General features: G+C 41.7%; 1 protein-coding gene across 1 annotated transcript in view; it reads right to left on the bottom strand.

Moving 5' to 3' along the window:
* The window catches only part of NAA35 (N-alpha-acetyltransferase 35, NatC auxiliary subunit), a gene marked incomplete in the record, with an annotated part of 1,521,359 nt that overhangs the window by 717,822 nt on the left and 784,178 nt on the right, over positions 1 to 19,359 (bottom strand). The window contains 1 exon segment of the mRNA XM_044060897.1: positions 12,873 to 12,956. Within this exon segment, the coding sequence (XP_043916832.1) occupies positions 12,873 to 12,956 (84 nt within the window).

Below are 19,359 nucleotides of genomic sequence, written 5' to 3'. Positions count from 1 at the left end.
TAAGAAATCAAAACAGAAACCACCTACTAACATTTTAATTATTCAAACTGGTATAACAGTAAAGTATAAAAAGAGTAACTTGTCAGAACTTCTTCTCTGCTTTTACTAGCATTTGTATTCCTTACAATGTTTATGTAATATAATGGTATTTAGCAAGTTGGCTCTCTTCATATCAGTACCACCAAAGTTGTGGATAATTGAGGTCATCACTAGTTAACATAGTCAACTTCCTTCAAGGTGTCCTCTACAGCATGCCTATATAATGCAAATGTGCCCTGCCACAGATATAGGTCTCTGATGTCAGTTTTCAACAGTACCAAAAGGTCTGCCATCCAACAGATGAACCACCTATCAACCTACTTACTTACGCATCTGGATAAACAGATAAGCAGACTGACTATAGGACATTCTTCTGCCACAACCTGGGTCAAAGGCATATAGATCAAGACACAGTCTTACATGATCATATACTCAAGTTTCTTACAAAATATCACATTGACAATTACTTAATGTAAGGCACATAAGTACTGTGCACAAACATATTAAACATTTAAAGACTATAAATACAACCTGCAAAAATCATAATACGTACACAATCTATTATCTAAACCCTACACGCTCTCTAGGCATAGAATGACTGCAGTCAACCAAAAATGAATACTCACTGATGTCACAGGTATAAAGGGGTCAGTGCTGTATGTGCCTTTCAGTTGTAGCCAGCTATAGAACAGCCTGGTGGGGCACCTGTGATCCCTACACTTTGCCTCTTCATTTGTTCATTCATTTATGATTTTGTGACTAGTTCTACTTCCTCTTCATCATTCTCACACCCAGACCCAAACTTCGCACATTAGGGTGGGTGCAGACTTTGGATACCACAGCAGGACATGTACTTATGGTGCTGTCTTTGCCAAGAAGGACATCTAGCACTGCCACTCTTGTATGAAATTTAATCCTAATATGTAAGAAAAGCTCACCTCTGCAAAGCAAATGGCTAGAGATTAAATTAGCAGCGACAAAGCAAAATTAACTGTGGCTTCTTCCTTTTCTACTAAGCCAAACAGAAAAACTGGGGATAATAGTGGTGAAAACCCTGAATGGTAGTGACAGGTAGAGCAGGATTAAGCACTAGGTGACCTAGGCAGTCACTAGGGCCCCAATGGATGGAAGAGGGCTACTGGGCTGGGGGACTGCCACAATATTTACTTTTTAATAAAATAAATAATGTGTGTGTGTGTGTGTGTGTGTGTGTATATATATATATATATATATATATATATATATATATATATATATACACACACTTATAGATATATACACATATACACACGTGTACACACACACCTCCTTTAAGGCCGTGAGGAATGCTCTATGCTTCTGTGCATCGGTCAATGCACATGCCAGCTAACATTCTGTAAACCCACAAGATGTTCCTACTTACTCTTTTCCATGCATGGAATTTAAAAATGTTCCGACCTCCTTTCCATGGCTGTACACAAAATTTAGACATGCCTGTTGCTTCTTCTGTCCAGGGAATAAAGTAAAGCATCGGTAAGGGTGTGCGTGTTTGTGTATAAATGCCCTAGTTAGGGAAGGCAGGTTAGTTAAATTACTCAGGCTCAAACACTGTACCTTAATTATAGGAGACAAGAGCTTGAATCCTCTGCAACAACTACCAGACTCCTTAAAATCGAGTTTGAGTACATTTTCATGAGTTTCAGTACATATTCAAGGATTTGTGAGTTTCAGTGCATCTTCAAGGATTTGTTTGCTTCAAGGGAAGAGACGTTTACTGCTGCTCATGTCAAGTCTGTTTTCAATGTGCAATTGCTTTGTTTAGCACATGGTCTTCACTGTTGTGCTATACCATTTGAAAGCAGTGTTGGTACACAGCAAGAGGCATACTTGCTTTTGATGCAGAAGGCTGTGGGTTCTTCTCCCACAGCATGTAGATGGATTAATGATACTGTGAAAAACTTTAAGGGGTGGGGGTGCTGCAGTCCTGACAGTATTCTTCTTTGGATGAGATGCCTAGTGACTATGAACCTGCTGTTGGCTTGTCATCCATTCCCTATTGTTATATTATCAGCTTACCATTTTTTTAATGTAACATAGGCAATGTATTCTTCAAAGGCAGCAGGCACTAACTTTGTAGATGAAATACTGAAATATAAATTTGTTTGAAAGGATACTGATCTCTTTAATATGGAATTATTCATATAGATTCACAGGTGTGTACTAGGCTAATGGCCCTGGAGCCTTTACAAGCTGAGCCAATAGAAGTGCCCCAGCATTGTGCCGCCCAATGTTAGTTCCCAGTGCCTTTATCAAGTAGAGCCACTGGAGTGATCCCTGGAGTGAATTTTCTATTTCCTCTCCACTCATCAAGATTTCTCTTGAAGAGGGCCAGTGAGGTGCTTGACATGTATGTGAAGTCTATTCTAGAGCATGGGCAGTCTCTGGGTTATGAACCTGTCCCTCCAGCATGTTCTGCTGATTGTGGAAATGAGGTTGAGGTCTCTGGAGGATGTGGTGCGGAGGGATTGGGATTTCATTAGATGTAGCATTTCTAACAAAGGTGGGTCAGACATGGCTTTGTAAGTCAAGCAGGGATTGCCTCTTAGTAGACGATATGAGACAGAATAGCTGGAGGTTTTTGAGTCTATCCGTGTACGACATGTGAAGTACTTTTGTGGCCTTTCCCAGCTGTTGCATGTGTCTAGTGAGGTACATGCCAAATGGGGCATTATACTAGATGATTGGCCTAATGAGGGAAGAAGAGAGAGAGATGATGACCTCTTTCTTCCTGGATACAAAATCCTTGGTAAAGAGATGTGTCACATAGGACTTTATGACCACAGTGGCAATGTGGTGGTCAAAGGAGAGGTTGTTATCAACCTGTGTCCCCAGATCTCTTATAATGCCTTCAGTGTTCAGTGGGCTTCCATCAATGTGGTAATTAGTGGGAACTGAGTTTTTCCCAAAGGGGATGATGATGATGCATTATTTGGCATTAAGCGCAAGGCCATGGTTTTGACACCAATTATTGATCTCAGTGAAGCCTTTCTGTAGGATATCTACATCACTTGGGGAGTTAATGACTCCCAGCTTGCAGTCGTCTGCGAACTTGTTCAGCCAGAGTCCCTCTGTGTTGGCCTGGACTTCTGAGAAGAAGATGCTAAGCAGGAGAGGACCCAGGACCAATCCCTGTGGGACTCCACTTGTGACTGGTCGGCAGTTTGACTTGGAGTCTGCTACTTTCACACTGTGGGTTCCATCTGTGAGCAAATTTGCAACCCACCTAGTGATATAGGGGTTGATGCCTAGTTTGATGAGCTTATCAATAATTTGTGAGTGGGGAATGGTATCAAAGGCCTTGGCCAGATCGAGGTAAGCTGTATGAACTGCCTTGCCCTCATCCACAGCTCTGGTGACTGATTGAAAGAAGTCAACCAGGTTGAGCAGGAATGATCTACCTTTCACAAAACCAAATTGTATGGTATCTAGAGTTTTGAGCTTCCCTATATCCTTGTTAATTAGGTCCACGATGATGCGCTCTATAGCCTTACATATTAGACTTGTCAGGCTAATGGGGCGAAAATTCCCAGGGTCTGTAGACGTTCCCCCGTTATGGAGAGGAATGACTGTAGCTGATATTACTTCTGCAGAGATTGTGCATATTGACTGATACTGAAGGACTGTAATGAGAGAAGTCTGAGTAGCCCTTTGTGGTTGAAATGTTCTGAAATGGATAGTTTTGTCATTACTGATTCATGTTTTTGTTTCACTGTTTACTGGAAAGATGTTCAAAACTATAAATTTAAAACACACACTAAGAAATGGTGCTGTATTATACAGGGAATATAATTTAATACAATCCAGAAGGTGAATCAAGGAACACATGCATGTATGCATGGTCCTAAAAATTTGTGCAGGGGGCCTATGGTTTGAAACTAGCCCATTGGTAAACTAAGTCCACCACTGGCCTGATGCATGTTCTTTGAATGTGGGTTTCAATGTTGTTTCAATAAATGAGTTTCAAGAAGTTTACGGTTAATGCTAAGTCTGTTTTCATTCTGAGACTGTACTGTCTTGTTTAGCAAATGTTTATCAGTGTCTTTGCTATAAATTTTGAAATAAAAGTTTTAAATTAAATCCAAATATCTGCAATCATTGTAGAAGTAAAGAAAATAGTATGCACACAGAGATTTAAACAGTGTTTATGAAAAATGGGAAGAAATAGCCAAGTAATGGGACACTGGAATGGTTGCTGGGTGTGTGTGCTGCTGTGTGGGGGTGGGGGGGATCCACTATCCTGCCTAGGGCCCCATTTGACCATGATCTGGATCTGACAGATAGGCAAAAAGAGAAAGAGAAAATTCAAAGGAAGGTTTCTTAAAGTAAGACATTTAACTGACATCAATAATAAGACTTCTTTGCTAAACCAAAAGTCTTCTTTCAGTCTTCTCAACACCACAGCATGACAAGCACAGGCCTAAGAAGGTTAAGTTACAGCCAGTAAAGGTAATGGTCCTTCCATCTGGGATGGCTGTCACAACAGTGAGTGAGTTGCAAGTTTAGACACTTTGTTTGAGTTCTCTAAAAAGTCACTGAACTTACATTGCTTCACAAAGTGCCCACTCAAGTGCAGGTCACCCAGATACTGTCACTGCCTCTGTAAAGGGAAGTGACACTGACAGACTCACCTGCAATATCACGACCACCACACCCACCAGCTTACCCCAAGAATAAAAATCGTCTAATGAAGATGCCAGAACAACTGACACCAGAGATGCAAATCAAATAGGTGAAGTATCTGCCACTCCAACAATGGCATCAAGATATCAAAGTTCATCCTAGCAGTGATAGCTGGAAGTCTGTACAGGATTATAGGGCCCCAAGTAATGATTCATTACGTGACCTTTTCTTGGCTCATCATGTCAACCTTGCATCTTTCAATCGTTAACTGTGTTTCATTAGGAAACCCATTTTAGAGGCTTCACTTCAAATATCAATAGTGGTACATAGTACAAATGGACAGTGCTGACTTCCTAATAAATGCAACTCTCGAAGTACAGGCAAAATACAGGGACACATGAGTCAGTCCTACACGCTAAACTGATTCTTCCCCCAAATTATCCTTCACATGCCTGGCTCCATGGTACAGAGGGACTGAGGGAGACCTGACAGTAACCCAGGTATCCAGGGTTCAATTACTGTCTCCTTCACTGAAACAGTCATGCAGAGAAGGGGGGCAGTGAAGGGGAGTGTCCTGCTCACCTCTCTCAAAGTGGTTGGGGAGGGTTGAGTGCACTCAATGGCACAAAGAATGATTTCCCTGGAGATGACTGGTGAAATCACCTATTGTGCTTCGATAGGATAGGTAGGGATGCTTGGAGAGAACTTTCCTTGCTGAAGTGAAATGTCCTTGCAGTGATAGGAAGTTACTAGACTATTGGCCCTGAGGCCCTTATAAGCCCAGCCAAGAGTTTGGCCCATGTTTAGACAAGTCAGCACCCAAATCCCCTGTCCAACAGGGGCACAGGTGGAATCCCAGGGGTGTATCTTCTATTTCCCATCCAGTTATCCAGGTTGCGCTTGAAAAGGGATAATGAGGTACTATGCCTGACATAGAGAGGGAGTCTATTCCACAGATGGGGAGTCTCTGGGACACAAATCTGTCCCGCCAACAAGTCCTATTGATGTCACAGACCTGGTTGAAGTCGCGTGTGCAGGTTACTCGAGTGGAACTTGATATGCAGCAGTCCCATCAAGGCGGGGTCTAAGATTGCTTTGTATGCCAGACAGAGGTCACCTCTGGAGAGTCTGTATGAAACTGAATAGAGGGACAGGGCTTTTAGCCTATCTGTGTAGGGTAGATGTTTGAGGCCCTGGATCCTTCTGGTGAGGAACCTCTGTAGTCTCTCCAGCTGCTGTATGTGCTTTGCAAGGTACATGCCAAAGGGGGCACTGTACTCAATAATTACCCTTATACAGGAAGAATACAGGGATGTTATGAACTCCTTGTCCCTGGATGAGATACCCTTACTTATGGGGTGGGCCATGTAGAAATCTTTCCATACAACAGAAGCAACATGGTGGTCAAAAGTCAGGTTGCTATCAACCTGGGTGCCCAAAACCCTCACTACTCATTGCATGCTTAGGATGTTATTAATGTAATATGTGGGAACGTGAATCTCACCAAAGGGGATGATAATGCATTTTTTGGCATTCAGCTTGAGGCCATGTTTCTGGCACCAGTCATTTCTTTGGGTGAGGCCCTCTTGGAGGACGTCCACATCACTCAGGGAATTGATGACAGCACCCAGCTTGCATTCATCTGCAAACTTGGTCAGCCACAGCCCACTGGTTTTGGCCTGCACCTCAGAGAAGTACATTCTGAATAACAGAGGCCCCAAGACCAATCCCTGGGGTACGCCACTCGTTACTGGTCTACTGCTTGAGGTGGCTTCCCCTATTTTGATTAAGTGGGTTCTATCAGTGAGCCAGTTTGCTACCCATCTGATAACATATGGATTGATGCCTAGTTGAGAGAGTTTATCTATTATGCTTGAGTGGGGAACAGTGTTGAAGCCTTTGGTCAGGTCAAGGTAGGTGGTTTACACAGTCTTCCCATCATCCATGGCTTTTGTGACTATCTCAAAGAAGACGACAAGATTTAACAGACATGACCTCCCCTTGACAAAGCCAAACTGTGTGGGGTTGAGTGTTTGGAGGTTGCCAATGTCGCTGTTAATGAGGTCCATGATAATCCGTTCCATGGCCTTGCAGATCAGGCTAGTTAGGATGATGGGCCTATAATTTCCCAGATCGGTGGACGCTGCACCTTTGTGTAAAGGAATTACAGTGGCTGGCCTCCACTTGGCTGGGACAAAGCAGGTATTCAGGTTTTGGTTTAATAGAGTGGCTAATGGTGCTGCAAGTTCATGCCTGAGTCCATGTTGGATGCAGCCTGGGATGTTACTGGGTCCCATGGAGGCTGTATGTTTTGCCTTTGAGAGGGCAGTGATGACCTGTTCACTAGAGATAAGGGGAGGGTCCAGGTACTGGGGATGTCCCGATTTACTGATGTGGGGTTACATAAGGGTGAAGTTTTTGCTGAATCTGTAAGCCAGTAGGTTGGTTATACCTAAAGATTTTGTGCATGTGCTGTCCTTGACCACCATTTCTAAACAGATCTGGGTGCTTCCTTTGAGACTGCAGACATATGTGAAAAAGCCTTCTGATTGTCTCTAGCAGAAGTGGCCAATTTAGACTCGAAGTTGCCTTTAGAGGATTTCACTAATGCTGTCATTTGCTTGTTCAGGCTAAGGACAGATTGCTTCCAATTGGGCACCTGCTCCTTCTTAGTCTTGGACAGTAATTTTTTTTCCTTTTGTTATATAGTTTATTTATTGCAGATGTCCACCAGACAGGTGTACTCTTCCTGGTGTAGATTTGGACATTGGTGCCAGTTCCAACAGAGGAGGAGGGGGCTATGAAATTGTTTAGACCATCCCTCAGGAGGTTTTAATCAGCTTTAGAGAAGTCTTTTTGTTTGACCCTAGCTAGAGGGGGGTCAGGGAGATGCTGACTTCAAAATTGACCGCTTTATGGTCAGATCTTACCAGCGAGGATGATACTGTAGGGGGGCTGCAGTGGTTACTCATGTTGGTTAATACCAAGTCCAAGATATTATCATCTCTTGTGGGGGTATCGACTAGCTGTTCCAAGGCATTTGCATTGATAAAATCGAGGAATCTATGGGCATTTGTGTTCTGGCATGAGTAGTTTTTCCAATCTATGGTTGGGTAGTTAAAGTCGCCCAAGATCAGGGTAAAGGGTTGAATCTTGATAGATTTGAAGAGGGACAGATAGGTGGAGTGGGCATCTTGAGTCAAATTTGGCGGCCTGTAGCTAGCTATGATTTGAACAGGGGTCTTGTCAATGGTTAACTGCACCAGGAGTGTCTCCTGTGCGTCATACTGTTTGACCAGCCTGGAGGTGTGTGTATCTTTGATATATATTGAAACTCCACCTCCTTTGGCTTTGCTGCCCACAGTTTGGGGTCTGACTGTACAATAGGATGAGTAACCAAGTAAGGCTGGGGTTGAAAGGGCATATCATGTGTGTGCTCAAAAACTTTGCTATGAGAAACCAATCTAGACCTTTAATAGTAAATATGCAATCCTACCAGCAAAAGGAAATGATTTTGATTAAATTGTGGCAGAAGGACAAAGTACTAAAAGTGGAAGACAGCAGAGTGCTTGTGGAGAATGATTACTCATTGTACATTAATGGAATAAATTTTGTTCTCTTCTGCCTAATCAGGGAATGTCAAGATGCAGGTGTGAGATTCAAACTGCTTTATCCAGTTGTCTTCAATGTACTCTTCCTTGGAGGGACAAAATCATTTTTTGATGAAGTACATGCTAAGCAGGAAATACAAAAGTTTGTCTAACAAAAAGCAAGCTATTCTGCTTTTTGTTCTTCTGGTAATGAAGACCATAAAGAGACTGTACCTATGAAACTTTTTCCAATGTTTCATCAGAAAATGTTGGAGTGAATGAAGGGAGCACAAGAGATGACTAGAAGAATCGAGAGTATGTTGGAAATGAAGCAGAGACAGGATGTTGGAGATAGAGTTGAACAGTAATAAAACCAGTAACTTAATGTGGGGATTATAATGCAATAATTATGTGTGTGAAATATGACAGAACAAGAAAATCAGAAAATATTGGACTATTTCAGAATTTGTTGGACTTGTGAGGGACTTTACAGCATATGGCCTTCTTCATGTTATTAATGTTAAAAAATGCTTGGGGAGGGGAAGAGGAGAAGTAATGAAAACAATTTTTCTTACTAGCACTATTTTTGTGGTGTATGGTTTTCTTTCCATGATATAAAGTAAAGTTTTCTCGGTTATTTTTAAGTGCTGATGTTTTTTTCTTTCTCCCTTCTCTCTTTCTTTTTGTTCACTTTTAAGAAATGTAGGCAATGCAATGAAAAAAAGCCTAGTTAAAAGAGCATGACAAAAGAAAAATTAATGTGCCTTTTCTTATTATTGCATGGGGAAATAACTGGATTAAGGACCTTAGACTGATTTAGTAACAAATTTTAACAGTAAGCAAGTAAAATGAAAAAGAATACTGAACATTATCAGGCTTTTTTTCTAGTAAATACATGTATGCTCAGTTGCAATTCTGCAGCTGGTCTTCATGTTTCCATGGAAACAGTCTAATAAAGAGTAACTGGCTCCTGGTTCTCGTGTCTCCATGGAGATAATCTGATAAAGAGAAACTGGCTACAGGCTGGTGGAGAGTGACTAGCTGAAGAAAAAAAACTGAGAAGAGGAACTGGCTGGGACATAACGTTTTCTAAAAGCATTCTGGAGTTTTCCCCACTGGGACAGTTATAAAAAAAGGCAAATCCAATTAGCACTTAGAAGCACAGGCTGCATCATGTGTCTTAGCATGTTTAAACTTTCTTTTTGGTTAACTCAAGTCTATTGAGTGTGGCTGTCAGTTTGAAACTTTTGTTCCTATTAGGAAGGCAAAACTTCAGTATTTGAAGATGTACACAGTCTTGCATATTAGTATTAAGTTAACAGGTTTTAGGGGGTATTGCGGGTGTGTTTGTTTTTGTCTGAGGGCTTTCAATAAAACAAAAAGTTTTGTAATATGTGACACAGGCTCAAATGGATATGACAAGAAACAACTGTATAAAAGTTCAACCTGTAATACAGTGTATATATGCAACACAAAAGCTGGAACTTGACATTTAACAAAAAGGTGTTATACGTAAAAGGTGGGAATAATAACTTTTTAATATGATGTAATGTCTTTAAATGTCAACAGTCTCACAGATAAATTCAAAAAAAGAAAGATTAGTGAACTGTATTAAAAAATGTACAGTGCAAACAGCTATGTTACTGGAGACGCACACAGAAAGAAATGAACATGTGAATTTGATGAAGAAAGGTTTTCAGGATAGTTATTCAGAGGAATAAATAGGACAAAGGAAGAGGAGTACTTATGTTAATTGCAAGAGCAACTCCAATAATGACAGAAGAGGAGAAAAAAGATAATAATGGCAGATTTTTTTGTGCTAAGGGGCTACTGGCAAGAGAGGACGATTACAACGGCATGTATTTATATTCCACCTAAAACTGCTATAATTGTACTTAAGAAAATTCTGGGAGAAATAATCATTTTTCAGCAAGAAATATTACTTACAGGTGGGGACGGGAATCTGATTTGCAATAGTGAAAATGTGTCTGGGGGGCCCAGAAGGGAAAATATAACAAAAGAGGGTAGATTTCTGAAGAAAGTTATGAAAATATTTGGCATGGAAGATGTGAATTCAGTAATAGGAGTTCAGAGAGAATTTCAATACTATTAAAGATATAAAAACTAGGCTAGACTAGACAGAATTTAGATTTCACAGGAACATCTGTATTTAATTGAAGGTCTTGATAGAACCCAATAACTATTTCAGATCCTGCGCCAATAGCAACTAAAATAAAAACACAGGGTACTGAAATAAAAATGAGATAATGGCGCTTTCCCAGCTATCTGTTGAAAAGAGAGGAATTTAAGCAATGGGTAGTGGAGGCTATACACGAGCTATTAGAGAGGATAGAAATTTCTTCTGGAAACATAGCTAGGGAGTGGAATAAAATTAAGGTGGAGTTTAAAAATAGGGTGGAAATTAAAGAAAGTACAGTTGTGTACATTTACCATAAATGTAGATGTTCGAGTGTATTCACTTTTGCAGTCATCACACTTGGGTCATCTGCCTGCAGGTAGCCCTCAGTCGGCCCGAATGCCAGAGACTTACTATTTCTGCATCAGATGCTGTCGCTCCAGGACTGACGTCATGTCATCAGGGGTATAAAAACAGGCAGCCGACGCCATTGCTTCAGTTTTTCTTGCCCCAAATGTCAGGAGCCCCCACAAATAGGGAGCTAAGTTATGGTGGGGAAAACACCACCAGTAAAACTTAAATACCAATACCCCTGAAAGTGTTGAGTAATAGCCATAGAGAGGAGAGAGAGAGACAGAAACCAAGGGGTTGGAGGGAGGGAAACCAAGACTGCAACAGTGAATACACTCGAACATCTACATTTAAGGTAAGTGTAAACAACTGTATTACGTTCTTCGTGTTTCACTGTTGCAGTCATCACACTTGGGTGGATTCACAAAGCTGACGAAGGGTGGAGGCAGTCAAGAAGAGTTTGGGCTGGCTAGTATTCCTTGCAGGACTGCTGTTGCAAAAACTTGCCCTGGATTTGGAAAAGATAGGCAGGTGGTAATGCTTGGTGAAGGTATGTACAGAACTCCAGGTAGCAGCTTCTAGGATGTCCCTGGTAGGGACTCCCCTGAGAAATGCTGTAGAGGTAGAAGTTGCCCTAGTGGAATGTGTTCTGACCCCCTGTGGGGTTGGCTTCCATGGTGCTTGTAGCAGAAATGGATGCAGTTTGCCAATCAAGACTAGTAACTGGTCAGATTTTCTGAAGGGCTTAGTCCTATCAAGGTAGAATATGAGCTGTCTGTGCATGTCCAAGGTGTGCATGATCCTTTCCACTTTATTCTGAGATTGGGAAAGAAAGTTGGCAAATGGATGGATTGGTTTAAAGCCACGCTGGACACCACTTTAGGCATAAAGGAAGGGTTAGTCCTGGGGGAAACCCTGTCAGCATAGAAAATAATGAAGGGTTCCACAGCCATAAGTGCTTGTAGCTCAGACACTCTTCTAGCTGAAGTGATGGCCAGAAGCAAGGCTGTTTTCCAAGAGAGGAATTTTAACTCTGCTGATGCTGCAGATTCAAAGGGGGGAAGCATGAGCTTTTCCAGTACAAAGTTAAGGTCCCAAGAGGGGTGGGTGTTCACCTAGTCAGCCTTAAGTTGTTTGCCCCTCTCAGGAACTGTTTGATAAGAGGGTGTGAGAAGAGAGGTTGCTTCATGTTCTAATGAGCCGAAATGGCTGAGGTATGTATCTTAATGGAAGAGAAGGACAGGCCTCTGTGGAGTAGATCTGCTAAGTAATCCAGGATTAGAGGCAGGGAGGGCAGAGTTGTGTCCTCTCCTTTAGACTGAATCCAGGAGCAGTACCTTTTCCACTTATCAGCATAGGATTTTCTTGTACTGGGTCTTCTGGCTTCAAGAATGACATCCAGCACCTGTTTGCTTAGGGTTGCTGGGGGAGAATTCAAGGAATAAGCCAGGCTCCAAGATTTAGGATTTGCAGATGCAAAATCCTTCCCTCCTGCTGAGAGAGCAGGGTTGGGTTCTGTTGTAGGTGCCAGGGTGGCACCGGTGACAGGCTGCACGAGGAGTGGATACCAGTGCTGGCATGGCCGGTCCGAGGCAGTTTACCCACTACTACTGTGGCACCATTATTTTACTAACCCTCTTCAATTAGCAATCATTTAAAATTAAGTAAAACAAACCAAAATGCTCACTTGCATTCTTCTGTGTTCTAGTCTGTCAGATAATGCAAATCAGAGTAAGTCTTTTCCAATGATTTATGCTATGCAACAGCACTGTCTGTGGAGATTTATGAATTGTACCATCCCATCACTAACAGTACTGGAAACTACAACTCAGCACTCGAGAGTTATGCCCCTTTTCAATATCTAATAAATCTCTGAATCCCACCAAGTGAATCTAACACTTCAACCTCTAGAACTAATCCTTTTAAGGAAAAGCTAATAGATTCTTTTTTTGTTGTTTTTTTGCATTATCATACACATTTGAAGCCTATATGAAGCTCAAAAGACTGCTCAGGTGACAGTGAGTAAATTCAAAAACATGCAAAATATAAAACCTCAGTAAAACCAAACAATAAATGCAGAAAAAAGTTAAAATAACCTCTTTTTTCGTGAAGGCTATCAAAGCTGTCAGCAGTAATCGGGTAAACTTCACTCTGCTAAACACTGCCAAGCAATGCTGGTGCTGAAAGACACAACATAACAGGATGCATTCATCATATTACTTTTTGTAAATTGACAGTATCTGAGAAATGCAAAACTACATTTCTGTAACAGGGAATTACGAAGTATTTCATAAAAGCAAAGCATAGCCTCATAAGGCACTCACCATAACAGAAGATCCTCAAACTACAGAGATGCCTATCAGCACATTCATTACATGAGTAAATCTCTGACATAAACAAAGGTAGTCCTTCCAAAAAGATCTACCTCTGTGTTGTACTTAAGTTCTTTCAACAGGAAAGAACTTATTTTGCTTTATAACTGAAACTAAAACAAAAACAGTGCTAATACACAAGACACAATGTGAATGAAATTTCATTAAAATGTAATCAATAAAACAGTGCATCAGAAGAATAGCATGTATACTTTTGTAACAACAAAGTATAAAAAATATGAAATCAACTGTAAAAGCAAACAAATACTGACATACTCACAACGGTAGCTGACTGAAATGACTGCCTGCACAGTCATGGCTTGTTTATACAGCCAATGTATTGATATTCTGCATGGTTAAACTTTTTCAAAGAGAGTTACAGGCATAGGACTATGAATGTCTGCAGACATTTATATGTACATGAAAACAATTCAGCCCTTCTCTGTGTTTGCCAAGTTAGAAATGGAAGACACTAAAAAGAAAGGCACTAACTTATACCAAAATATAAATATTAGAACCCTACAAAAAGAGTTCCAATCATTCAGAAGTTAGGTCAGGTGAGCATCTACATCCTCGCCAGCTAATGTGATATATACAGAAACTGACTCTTACCTTGCAAAACACCATACTATAGTGTTGTGCAACATCAAGCTCCATAAACATAGGACTGTAACTGAATCACAACACCATGTACATATCATGACTGCTTAACATGAAGAATCAGCACACCTTATGCCATTAGGTTCTGACTGTGATAAAAAGGTTAATCCACCCATACTTGTCATGTCAGAAGGGTGAGTAAACAACAAAGAAATGCAGTAAATGTGGTCTAGCTTTCATGAGGTCTCTAATCAGACTGCAAACCCTAGAAGAAAAGTGCAAATTTCAGTAGCTAAGTCATTAGCATTTAAAACTATATACTCCATAATAGAATATTTATATACATGTGTGTGTATGTATGCGTGTACATATACATACACGCACACACACACACACACACACACACACACACACACACACACACACATCCGGGTGCTCCGGTTTCCTCCCATGTTACAAAGACATGCATCTGGAGCGTTTCTCCCTGGGCCTCTGCTGAAAATTGGCTTTGTTCCATGTTGGACTTTCTCGTTAAACAAATGTTAAATAATATACACACACACACACACACACACAAAATACATAATTATCTGTTCCTCCTTACACCAACCTATGGTCTTGCTACCCAGTGCTCCATGACTACACTGGATCTACCAACTTCTCTGATCCCTCCTGACTTGCTCTGTTCTCCTCTTGGGTATGGTCATGGAACCCAAGGGCATCCTAGGGACCTTGGTCACCTACATCTGTTTGGGTGATTTCCATATGCCTCACCTTCTACTCCTTCCCCACAGTCTCCTGGTGAAGTCCAAAGGGTGGGCACACTGGGGATGTGTTGACATATCGCCCAACCTCTGAGGCAGCTCAGTCAAGGACCCCTCTCTAATTCTCCTTAGGACTACTCCCCCTTCATTACACATCTCTGGTTTTCACCAGAGATTTAGTGGAGGCTGCCCTCAACACCATCCTCCCTCCCAGGATGGTAATGTCCATCTCTCTCCTGCCACTCTGTCTGTTGCCTGAGCCACTAACTGAACCCAGGTTGGCTGTGTTGTAGCTAGGTCTTTATTTCACTACATGACTGGAGAAGCCAAAAATACATGGTTATCTGATGTGGCGTGGAAGGTGTGGGTCTGGTGTATAATACAGGAAACATACTGATACTTCATAAGGGTGAAGGTCTGGTGGACAATGACCGAGTCATATTTGTACTTGCTGTGGAGTGACCTGAGTGCATAGGTTATGTGGCAGATCTTGGCACCCAAAAGGCAGCTAACAGTAACCTTCTCCTTGTCTTTTCTGGTGAGTGGAATATTAGTGTGCCTGACTATAGAGTCACCTATGACCAATGTGGTAGGTACGTGGTTTTGCCTTATGGGCAGTGATTGAGTGGCACACTAAGTCTGTGTGTTGTGTCTTATGTGTTCTGGTGAGGGCTGGAGGTTGCATGCGTTTCTGCTTTGGAGGTCTCTGTTGTTTGGGTAGATTATTACTGAGAGCCTCCGAGAATGATTTTCTGCATCTATGTGTGGGTCTTGGTGGTGTAGATGTACTGGGACTATGTGGTGTGTGTGGTGTGGAGTGGGTGTTTGCCTTCTCCTCCTAACTGACAAGTTCAGTTTTGGGTTGAGAGAGCTTTGTCTCCAGTTTGGCTAGATAAATGCATCTTTCACACATGGTAGTGCCGGGTTGTAGGAGGAGAGGGTTGTCGGTGTACATGAGGTAATTGCTACATTGCCCCAAGATGCCCAGATTCATCAGGTAGATAGGAGAGAACACTGGGAGATGTCACTTGGACATGCTTGGGAATACTTTTTCTTCTAGACAGTGGGGGTAGTAAGTACTCGGACTTGTTTCATCAAGGTCACTTTGAGGAAGATAAGTGACAAAAGAACTGTTAGCCACTAGGTAATGAGAAAGATTTAGTGCTTCAGAGATTTTTGGCTTATTTAGTGCTATCAGCTGTTCTGAACCAGTGCCGAGCACAAAAGGACAGATTCAAGTGCTACAAATAAGAAATTGGCTAGTTCTAAGGGAAAAACTGAAGAGCAGACTTTAAGGCACCCGGATTAGTTTAACCTTAGCTAACTGGTGCTGCACAATGCGCAAACCTGGGTTTTTAACTCAGAAACTTGAAATTAGCCCAAAACGGCCAAAAAGGTAAATTTCAGAGCTTGAGACCACTCCTCTTGCAGCAGATAGGCTGCTCTAGTGCTTACCACTTTCACTGATAAGCAGAAAGACCTCCCACTGGCACAACAAGGTCTGGACCACTCAGAAACACAAGCTAAAGTCCAGAAACCATCATATCTGGGATCTGGACTATTTTAGTATAGGAAAGGGTGGGAAATGAGCAGTACAGATAGTGTTTTTATTTAATTTTTTTAATTTAAGCAGAAAAAAGAACTTAAAATAGTATACATGCATAGAAAAGGCTGTCACACGAGTGTAACACCGACAGTTATAAATTCAGTTAGATTTTATGTTTTAAACAGGTAAAACAGGTGCACACACAGTAAAAACGAATTAACAGTACAATGCTGCAGAAATACAGCAAACGATGGTAAAAAATGGCTTTTCAAAGTGCGATTAGCTTAAAGCAGTTAACAGAAAGCCAAAAAGGTACTTAGAACAGCAAAAAGTCTCTCCTTTTTTCTGGTGCTGTAGTAGTCTGCAGGACACCCAAACAGCTAAATTGGATTGGGTCAGGAGTTTGAAGGTCACCTATGTCTTTCTTGATAAGGTCCATGATGTTTCTCTCCATGGCTTTGTAGATGAGCCTGGTTAGGCTTATGTTTCTATAGTTCATAGGTGTCCTTGGAGCAAGGGAATTACTGTTGCTGATTTCCACTCTGCTGGGATAAAGCCAGTTCTTAGACTGTGGTTGAAGAAAGTGTCAAGTGGTTCCACTAGGACCTGTATTAGACTATTTCATAGATAGCATGGGATGTTATCCAGTCCCACAGAGGCTGTGTTTTTGGCCATGGCAAGTGTGGGTATGACTTGCTCTTTGGAGACTCTAGTAGACTTTGGGGTATGTCTGTTAGGGACAAGGGGTGGAGATTGCACCAACTCTGTCTAACAAGCTGGCGACGTCCTCAGGGTCAGTATGAGTGGCACCATCCACTACTAGTTTGGCACAAAGCTGGGTCTTCCCTTTTAGATTTCTGATATAACTAAAGAATGCCTTGTGATTACGTTTAGCTAGGGATGTTAGTTTAGCTTCGTAATTGGCTTTAGAGAATGTCACCAGATATCTAATTTGCTTGTTCAAGCTGTGGAGGGTGTCCTTCCTCTGCTGAGTCAGTTCCCCTTTTGTTCTTAGACAATAGTTTCTTCCACTTGTTGTATAACCTATTTATGCTTGATACTCACCAGGGTGGCTTTTTTTTTCTTCTTTTTTTATGAGGACCTTGTTTTGATCTGTTCAGGTACAGCAGAGTCTATACATTTGTACAGGTGTTTATACAGGGCATTTGTGTACACCTTTGTATAACAGTCATTGCTGACAGTGGTAGCAGGGGGTTTGAAACTATTTATGCCATTGCTTAGGATACTACAGTTTGCTTTGGAGAAATGTTTCATCTTTTTTGCTCTTGGGCAGTCAGGAATGATTGTTAATGCGAATGAGACTGAATTATGATCAGACCTTAACGGGAAGGGCAACACACAGGTAGCAGTGCAGAGACCCCCTATGAAATGGGGTACTAAGTCTAGGACATTTCAGCCCCTTGTAGGGGTGCAGGCTATCTGTTCCAGAGAATCTGTATTAAAGTTCAGAAACTTTATGGAAAGTGTGTTTGCGCTTACATATTACTACCAATCAATGGAAGGATAGATGAAATCACCCAGGACCAAGGTGTTTGGTTGTATACATTGAGTGACTCAAGTGGTTCAAGGTAGGCAGAGTGGTCCTCGTGATTCATGGTGGGGGACCTATAGCTAGCAATGATATGGAAAATGGTTTTACCTACAGTTAGTTGGAGTAGCTCTAGGGAGTTGTACTTTTTGACTAGTCTTGAGGTGTATTTGTCTTTAACAAAGATGTATACATCTCTGCCTTTGGTTCTTTTACGCACGTTTTGATGTCTGAACGTGTAGAAGGCATTGTAGCCTTGTATGGCCATCGGGCTCTCTGCAGTCTTGAACCATATCTCTGACTGCACAAGACACTGGCATCATCCAAGGTAAGAAGTGCTTCCAGTGAGTGCAGTTTCTGATTTAGACTCCTTGCATTAAGCAGCACAACCCTGAGTTTGTCTCTAGTGGATTTTTTTACATCTGGAATTTTGTTATGACACCGCCTAACAAGGCACTATGGGGGAGGCAAGCACTTTTACCAGTAACCGAAAGCCAAGAGGTGAAGACCATCTCTGGCAAAGCAACGTGGTCTGTTGACCATATCTTCCCAAGCTGACCGATACTGGATCCCCCTGGATTGACACCAGAAGCTAAGGCAACTGTTGAAGCCATTCTTTTGTTTAAAAGGAGGCATCATCCTAGATGACAGCAGAATACTGCTTAGGGCTAGGGACATAGCCTTTGCCACGTCATCTGAGAGCTCAGTCATGTCTCTCTTCATATAGTCCAGTGAGGTACATCTTAAGTTATTCACTCCAACATGGACTATGACAGAGTCATAACGGTTCATACTACAGATACATCTTTCACACATTATATTTGTTTGTTTTAGAAGTAACCAGTTGTCAGTTTACATGATACAGTTGCTACATTGCCTCAGGATGCCCATGTAAATCACACTGGCTGAAGAAATGGTGGGAAACTGTCAGTCTATTATAGCAGGTATATATTGTAGTATACTAGTGGGGAGTGGGCTAGATGGACCAGATTTTTCTGCAAGACTAACAAACAGTGGCTATTCTATGGAGGGCTAGGGGGTAAAAAACGGTGTCAATGGTTCACAATGGACTTGCTCACAGGGCAGCACTGCAATCTCTGAGCAGCTCCAGTAAAGGGAGTGCAAACACAACACTGAAATACAAGTGAAGTTAAATGATTTTTAAAAAATAAACAAAGGGAAAGCCCAAGACTGAGCCTTGTTTCAGCAATCCCCAACTCAGGTGGGTTCTTGGCTGCACACTTCTGCCACAGAGGTGCAGGGGGGCTTCCTTAATGTAAGATGGTTGGTTTTAGTGTTCAAATGAAAGCAAACAGTCTAGGTTCAGCAAGCTTGAATCTAGCCTATACTATAAAATGCAGAAGTACTAGAAATTCAAAGTGCAGAAAATCGCAGTCACAAATGCAAAAAGACGTTTAAATACAGCAGCAGTTCAGCAGAATACTCCCAAGAGTGCAGACCACAAACCCAAACCTTCCTAGTATGAAATAACTGGTCTGGAACCAAAGTGCTTAAGCCAAGACAAAGACACTTAGAATAACAGGCACAATAAGCCTTCACCAGCAATTCCCAGCTTAGAAGGGTGAAGCCTACACTCTCCTGTCACAAGAGTCTAAACCACAAACCTTCCTAATGTAAAATAACTGCTTTGGAGCCTTAGTGCTTAAACAAGAACTAAGACACTTTCAAAATAACAAACATAATAAGCCTTCAACCAGCAATTCCCAGCTTAGGAGGGTGCAGGCTACCTTC

This window comes from Protopterus annectens, chromosome 2.part0, assembly GCF_019279795.1.
Source record: "Protopterus annectens isolate FY-2018-M chromosome 2.part0, PAN1.0, whole genome shotgun sequence".
In the NCBI taxonomy this organism is placed as follows: domain Eukaryota; kingdom Metazoa; phylum Chordata; order Ceratodontiformes; family Protopteridae; genus Protopterus; species Protopterus annectens.
Note: the sequence above shows the minus strand (reverse complement) of the source record. Positions and strands in the feature narration are given on the sequence as shown.